The following is an 8,416-nucleotide window of genomic DNA, read 5'->3' as shown; positions in this document are numbered from 1 at the left end:
AGCAGAGGGAGGCCCGCGTACCACAAAAAAAAAAAAAAAAAAAAAAAAAAAAACAAAAAACCCCACAAATATGTCCTTCACATGAAGATATTAGAGTGTTTTAAATACAGTAGCTGTTATATTTAAACATTCTGCTAATAAAAATTAATTACATTTTTGTTTTTGAAAGAGTTTAGATTATTTTTAATTAAACCAATGCCTCAAATTAATCCAGTTAATTCAATTTTCAGGTTTATCATTTCGTTTCTCTTTCCAATGTACAGTCATATCAATCAAGGAAACAGGAGCAGCTGCAATGAAGCAAGTTGTGTTGGAAGACAATAGCTAAAATTAGATTATCAATGACATTTACTTATATGTTCACAGCTGAAATTTCAAGGGTAAAACATTTTCTCCTGAAAGGAGACACTTCCCCATCACTGAAATGCAGACTTTTGTTATCAAATTATATCCATATTACATCACTGGGTGGTGAAACTGACCCAAAATAGAAAGTGAAACCATAGTCTTTTTTTCTGCTAAAGCTAAAGACAAAATTAAGTAATGGAATTGTTTTTATAAGATTATTTTGACTGGTGCCTTCTTAATTAGGGGGAGATTTTTATCTAGAGAAGTAGTATTCCCAAGGAGGAAGGAAGGGTAATGTATCCAGCATGAGGGCAGAGAAAGGTGGTCTAGGCTTTACCCCACCCACCCTAAACTACTCTATAATGCAAATCTGCAGAGACCAAGGCAGTTTAGATTTTGTGAACGTTGCTCCCTTTTCTGTTTTTTGTGTACACTTGTACAGTTTAGCAGTTTTTCCAGATGCCACTTTCCATTTCTCTTTTGGAAAATCCACAGAGTGTGTGCATGTACTTACATAATTAGTGGAAACATGTACATATTACATCAGTCATTTCCAAACATGCTGTAGTCCCTTCCCTTCACTCCTATGTGAATTACAAGGGGCACCTCAGAGGAGAACACCTCTTCCCAAAGCACTACTGTGCAGTGCAGCCGTTCACTCCCACAGCTGGTCAGGAGTGTCCATCGCTATGCAGTGCAAACATCCACACTGGGATACACTGCTCTGGAAAGCCGTCCTGCTTCTCCTGGCCCAGCACCACCGGCCCACTCTTCCTAATGAGGCTCTGGAGGATGTCCATATCCCGAGTTACACAGATGGAAGATGTCAGACAGATGGAAGATGCAGCCCTCCCGAGCCACATTGTCCTTCAGTAGGATGATGCCGTTTTCTTTCAGGCCATCTCGGCACCGGGAAAGAAATGCAAGGTCTTTAACGGTCAGGTACCCTACAGGTGAGGCCAAGTAAAAGGCGGAACAGGATGAAAGGGTGGGTGGGAAAGGAGGTGAGTAGGAAAGGCGGACTGACCATAAGGCTACAAATCAGGAGCTCATTTGTTCACTCATTCATGAATTATTTAATAGCCTGAATTGTTTTGCTGCAGGAGGCTTTGAGAATTTAGATAAGAGGACAGGTATCTTCTTTGAGGTGGATCAGTGTATGCTCTACAAAATAGATATTATCCTACCTAGTCTATCTACCTCCCAGGCACAAGATAAACTATTGCTCATCCCTTGGGTTCCCTCCATGTCCCCTGGACAGCCCAACTCTGTCATCATTCCTCTGTGTCTCACACACACACACACACACACACACACACACACACTCAGACCAAAATCCAATCCACCGCTGTCTCATTTCCTGGGAATTTAAATCTAAGAAAGTCTAGTTTTGCCAGTAAATGGGCATAGACTCTTTTTGTCCCCACTTTTTAAAGTTTTTCAAATATTTAGGTTTCTTCTATGATTTAGGTTGGTCCAAAGGCACTCCATCCCTAAGGATGGGAATTGTCAAGCTTGTTCAGAGGATGTTATGGGAGAAATCTGGAGGACCAGAGCTTTGGGGGAGTTCCCATGATACCTAAGGTTAGCTAACTGTTCTAAGCACAACTATAGCCAGATCTCCCTTTGTGTCCTTGTTCCGCCTCCACAAATCCTCCAATCAGCCCCATGTGTTTTCCTCTCTATCTGGAAAGGGGAGAATGACAGATGCAATGCCATGCAGGACTAACCAGAGGCCCACTGAATCCAGATGACATTGTATCTCCCCAGTGGGGGTGTGAATTCCTTCAGACTGTAGCAGTGGTAGCTTTCTACCTTGTCCCCTCTGACCTGCAAGTAGTTCTGTGCCTCGAGGAGGAACGATTCCCTCATGTCCACCAGTTCCACAGTGTTGAAAACCAGCAACAGGACATGCTTGCTGACCCTTCCTATCCCAGAGCCGCAACCCAGGGCACAGTCTGTCCCAGCTCTCCCAGGCCCCTGCAGAAAGGTACCTTGTGGAATACTTCAGGAACAGACACTCACCCTGAGTTTGGACACTCAATTACCTCTTTAAATAAATGTTATTTGGGTCAACTTCATATAATTAAATGTACTATTTTAAGTATACCATTCAATGAGTTTGGACAAATGTATACAGGCATGTAAATACTACCACAATCAAGTTATAAAATATTCAATGACTTTTTTCAAAAAAAATCCAAACGTCTAGTTTTTGCCTTCTTTATTTTATTCAAATATAGGTCTTTCAAAGAATTTCAAAATAGGATTTTAGAAAATAATGTCTTAAGTTTGAAAACTGGGTAATTTTCTCTAAGATAAATGGGCCTTTGAAAGCCCTATGAAAATAGAACTTTGTTAACTGTAAATTTGGGTCAAACCCACAGCTAAATGGACCTGCACCGTAGCTTATTGCCTTGTTAATAAAAGAGAGAGCAAAGCAATGAGAGTCTTTCAGAGTTTTAAAATTACTTTTCAAATTCATGCAATGAAAACATTTCAATTCATACTGGGATGGATAACTGAAATTTTATTTTTTTCAGAACTGATTTTGGGGGCTCTGAATTATCTACTATTCTTGTGTGGAAGATAACTTTTAAGACTTGAGCTGAGGAAATGCAAACTGTTTCATTCTCAGGCCAGGATTTTACTTCAAACTCAGCCTCAATGGCACACAGCACATTCATGAGGATAAAAGGTGGTTGCAGCAAAGTCCCCTTGTCTCTTTTCATGCTAAAAATTGTTTTCTGCTTTTATACCAGAAGCTACATGATTTACTGGGTACAAAAGCCCTGAAATTTTTTTAAAGTAAATCTCTGCATTAAATTAACTGAGGGTTAAAGATGAATAGGGGGTAGAGATAGGAGGAAATCAGCCAATAAAAACCTTCTCAAACTTGCTTCTATAAAGTAATATACACATATACATATATACACATATGTATGTGTACATGACCAGTATATATCTATGATATGTATATGTGTATATGTGTGTATGTGCATATATACATATATATGGATATATGCGTGTGTGTATATATATATATGTATATAAGATTCAGCTGGTCTAAATTATTTGGTCACAGTTGGGATGGCTGCTGAATAGGTTTCGTGCTAGAAATTACAGTAACAAGATACTTGAAGTTGTCAATCAAGATCTTAAGGAGAAAGTCTACTATTGATTTCTCAGGACCTAAGGGTTTAAAAAAAAAATTGGCTAAGGATCAAAAGGTGAAGTTTAATCAGAAGGAAACATCAGAAACGCTGCTTTCCAGTCCACTCAAAAGGCCTTCCTTACAGCAAGAACAAAGAAGAACAAAAAATGAAGTAATTGTAGTTTCTTTTCAGAGGAAACAATAATAATCACGATTTATTGACTGCTTGTGTGTAGCAAGCTCTTTGCATCCATAATAACTATAGTAATCAAAAAGTCCCACAAGATAATGATTATTCTCCAGTTTGGAGATGAGGACCCTTAGACTTTTTTAATATCACCCAGCTAATGGCAGAACTAGAATTTGAACAGTGAACTGTGTGAATCCAATGCCAGTTCTACCTTAGGGCTGTCACCTCGAGTGCCACAATTCTGATTCCCTTGGTAGTAGCTGTCTAACATTATGTTGAAGAGAATTCTAAGGCTTCATTCAGACTTATCAGGAAGAGGTCTATGATTGATTAGTTATGTCTGCCTTGAGTATGGGAAGGGGAAGTGGTAGTACATGTGCCATTTGTTTGCCATTCCTACTTACAATATGCTACATCCTTCATTCAGATATTATAATTTAAACTAAGCTAATTCATTAAAAGGCCTAGGCTAAAGTTTTATGTTATGAAGGCCATAAAAGTAGCATCTTTTAAATAAATTTATAACATAAACAAGATGGAGGGAAATATAGGGAAATTATTTTAAGCTACTGAAAATGACTTTAGTTGAAATCTGTGTGCTCAACTAGAGATTCTCATTATAATTTTTTCTTATCATTATTTGGCCCTAAAGCCTCTACTGATCATGTTGCTCACATTATTATAGCAAGTGGTTTTAAAAATTGAACCATGGGACAATAAAACAGAGACAACAGAGATCTATGCCAGAGGATTTCAAGAAGGTTATAACAGCTTAACTCCTTTTTCTCAATGAACAAATAACTATGAAGCTGTTCTGGTTAAAGTGAGGCAGGGCCTCACCCACTCAGCCTTTCTATCATTCTCCCAATAAGCCCTTAAAGGATCTCAGCACAACCCTGGAGTTTTAAAACCATTCATGTCTAATCTCCCTACTTTTTCAGACAAAGAAACTGAGGCCCCAAAAGGTGAAATATTTGCAATAGAACTTCCTTGAAAATGCACATCCTCTGATGTGTATTTTTCACCAGCTTAGACGTGTGATATCTGCCCGCAGTTATCCTTGAAACAAGTTATTTACAAATACAAAAGATGCCTTTCACTCAAATCCTGAGCACCTTAGCCCTTCGCCACTACTGCCTAGTTCTCTTTATTGCATATCACTCCACATGGTTGGCACTACCTCTCATATCCTGGCACCACGTTTATTCCTCTGTCTCTCATTCACATGCAGCACCTCTGAGAAGGGACATTTAAAGGCTGATCTTGGGAACAACATCTCTAGCCTCTTGGATACCATGGCTGCCCACTACTGTGACTGGATTGACATTTGATGCTCTTCCATGAATGTGACCTGAACGCCATACAATGTGTGATTTCAAAACAAGATGTTTTGTTATTTTCATTTATTATCCTATCTTCATATTTATGGATTCATATAAAATAGTAAAATATTCTTAGAAATTTCATTTTCTTTTTTTCTTTCTTTGGGCCTCTCACTGCTGTGGCCTCTCCCGTTGCGGAGCACAGGCTCCGGACGCGCAGGCTCAGCGGCCATGGCTCACGGACCCAGCCGCCCCGCGGCATGTGGGACCTTTCCCGGACCGGGGCACGAACCCGTGTCCCCTGCATCGGCAGGCGGATTCTCAACCACTGCGCCACCAGGGAAGCCCGAAATTTCATTTTCATTTTGATTCTGCCTATGTATTTTGTTTGGAAGAATATTATTTTACCTTCTTTCCATTGGCGCTTAAAACTAAAATGAAAGTGCTAAATGCCACTTTATAAAAACCATGAAATACAAGTTAGCCCCCAATTTTTTAGTCATCCAATCTCTGAAAAATGTCAAGAGATAAATATCATCAAATACCGATTACTTTCTATAAATTTCTACTTTCCCCAATAGAAAGCTAGAAGTAAGGAATGTTATCAGCTATGCTGTTGACATCATCTTGGTATCATTTGTATATTTGCTAAAGTAAGCACATTTGCAACAAGTTTAAACACCTTTTCCCACTGTCTCATGTCACTAAGTGTTGAAAGGAAAGAAAAACTTTAAATTAAACAATCTGTCTTTTCCCAGTTGACACAAGGATAAATCATGTCAGATACTCATATTCCCTAACTCCTTGTATCTTGACCTGGATACTAATTTAGCATATTATTAAGGTCAAAGTACCAAAATATCATTTCTTTAAAAAGACTGTGTTTGTACTTAGTTAGAGGTCACACCTTCACAATGAGCCTAGTCTACTAAGAAGGACTCCTTATATTTGTTTGAAAAGAGCAGGCTGCTCTTTTCCAACATAAATATGCAAGCACAAGGCTGCTTCCTTTCCCGGGTACACGGGCGTGTGTATGGGCTCTGTCTGACCAGCATCCCTGTGGTCAGCTTGGCATTCCACATGGAGTGACAAGACAGCTGGATTACTAACTAAGCTTCTGAAATGCGTTGGGATCAAAGTCAGCCTCACCATGAGGCGAGCAGGAGGGATTGCTGTTGGCCAGACTGGAGGAGAGTTGAGGTCTGTGGTACACACACACACACACACACACACACACACACACACACACTCAAAGCAGGGATTTTTCTGCTTCATGAGACAAATGGAAAAAATATGTCATGGATAAGAGCAGGGAGTTTGGTGTCAGACAGACCTTGCCAGGCATAACTCCCAGCTCTGTCTCTTACCAACTGTGTAACCTTGAAAACTTACTTAAACTCTGCAAGCCTCAGTTTCCACAACTGTGAAAACAAGAAATGATAATAGTACTTACCTCACAGAATTATTACGAAGAGTAAATAAGACAGTGCTTCTAAAGTGCTTATCAGAGAGACTGACTATCTCAGAAAAAGTGCTCAGTGAAATCAGTCAGCAACACTCATTTAAAAATATTCCAGGTTAACCTGACCTAGAAATAGCCCAAGCCAACATCCCTAGCTCCATAGTCCTTTATGGCCACAGCTGATGTCCACATTGGCCCAATAGGTGCTCCATCCTGATCCTTTTTTCTATACTCAGGCAAAGGGCGCTCCAGGGAAGTTGGATGTGAATGTGAAGTGAACCTCACCTCAACACTAGGGATATTATTAATGTTATGCTTCTAAATAGGTTGACAACATAACCCCAAATATTTATAATATTCTTAATGTTTCCTCCATTAGAATAAAATGGACTCCAAATTTCAAACGAATGACTTCATAGTGAATTGGAACAAAACCTATTTGCTGGGTAGGACTTTGTTCTCAGTAGAACCAACAACAGCTTTATTGTGTGGGTTAAGTCTATTCTAACAACTGAATGAAGCTCCTTAAAATATAATGAATGCATTTTATGAAAGCTTGTTATTAGTAGTAGTAGCAATAAATTAGATTTATTGGGCAATAATTATGTGCACTAAAGTAAGCACTTGACTTATATTATCTCATTTGAGCTTCACATTATCCTATGAGGTGAGTTCTGTGGTTATGCCCTAGTCACAGGTGAAAAATTGAGGTTTAAGAGCATTTAAGGAATAAGCCCAAGGTTGCTTATATAGTAAGAAAACTGTAATGACTCTAGAGCCCAAGATTTTGGCCCCTACAGTATATGATCCATCTGCATATGGTGTGGAAATAAGGAAGTAGAGTTTCACCCAACACCAAGTCTACAAAGGGATCACATTCTTTCAAGGCAATGTCTCAACTATGTATAGAATAATATAAAGAGATTCTACTATACTTACCACTTTTAGACTGAACATAAGCTTGCATTTCCTTACAACATTGAATTTTTATTACAGGGACTCAAAAAATCACCCCAGAACCCAAAATGGCATGATCTCTCATCAATCATCTGGGTATCAACGGTTTATCTATGAGACTCTGAAAGAGAAGTCTTCTTAATCCACTAATTGTAATATTAACACTGCTAGTTCACCTTCCCCTGTAGCATAAGAAATGAGCTGGTGCTAGGAGGGTGAAATGCCAAGTGGGACAAACCCGTCATTTAATGTGACCTATCCTTTCTGAACATCTTAAAACAGGCTTTCACGCTAAACTCTTGGCTGAGCCATATGGCTTTAATATGACTTAAGCAACAACACAGAAGCGTGTGAGCTCAATATTTGCAAGGACTTTGCCTCCTCACCAAACTGCAGTTGGATAACTCACTCCAACAAATTTCCTAAGAAATTCCCGAGAGGCCTGGATATCTGGGTTGGACAGTTCAATGAAATTTCCCATCATACCCTCTTCTGTAGCTGGTACTTCTTGGTAGAAGAGTTTAGCTCTGGCATAGAACTGCATCTCACCATTGATGGCTTGACTTGTTAAAGCATACAATTTCACTGCAAATGAAATATTATTAATATTTATCAGTATTTAAATGGCAGAACAAGTTTATTCTTATCATGCATTGAATTTCCTCTTAGAATCCTGCAAATTTGTGCTGTGGAAGAAAGGGTATTAGTTTGATGTCAGAAGATCTGGGTTTGAGTTCTGGCTCAGTGACTTACTTGCTATGTAACCTTGGGTAAAGTTCTTAACTCCTATGATCCTCAGGTATCTCATGCATAAATCACAATCATGTGGCATTTTCAAGATTTAATAACACTAGAGTTTAATTTTAAAAATAGCTTGTCACTGTATTAAAAAAAAGCTGAAGAAGAAAAAAGAAGAAGAAGAAAAAAATATGGGCTTCCCTGGTGGCGCAGTGGTTGAGAGTCCGCCTGCCGATGCAGGGGAC

General features: G+C 39.1%; 1 protein-coding gene across 1 annotated transcript in view; it reads right to left on the bottom strand.

Moving 5' to 3' along the window:
• Positions 1–215: 215 nt before the first annotated feature.
• The window catches only part of NTMT2 (N-terminal Xaa-Pro-Lys N-methyltransferase 2), an 18,853-nt gene continuing 10,652 nt past the window's right edge, over positions 216–8,416 (bottom strand). Inside the window, 4 exon segments of the mRNA XM_007115736.4 lie at positions 216–1,172; positions 1,174–1,295; positions 2,079–2,328; positions 7,843–8,018. Coding sequence (XP_007115798.2) covers positions 1,020–1,172; positions 1,174–1,295; positions 2,079–2,328; positions 7,843–8,018 — 701 coding nt within the window. The 3' untranslated portion in view covers positions 216–1,019.

Source organism: Physeter macrocephalus, chromosome 4 (genome assembly GCF_002837175.3).
Source record: "Physeter macrocephalus isolate SW-GA chromosome 4, ASM283717v5, whole genome shotgun sequence".
NCBI classification, from domain to species: domain Eukaryota; kingdom Metazoa; phylum Chordata; class Mammalia; order Artiodactyla; family Physeteridae; genus Physeter; species Physeter macrocephalus.
Note: the sequence above shows the minus strand (reverse complement) of the source record. Positions and strands in the feature narration are given on the sequence as shown.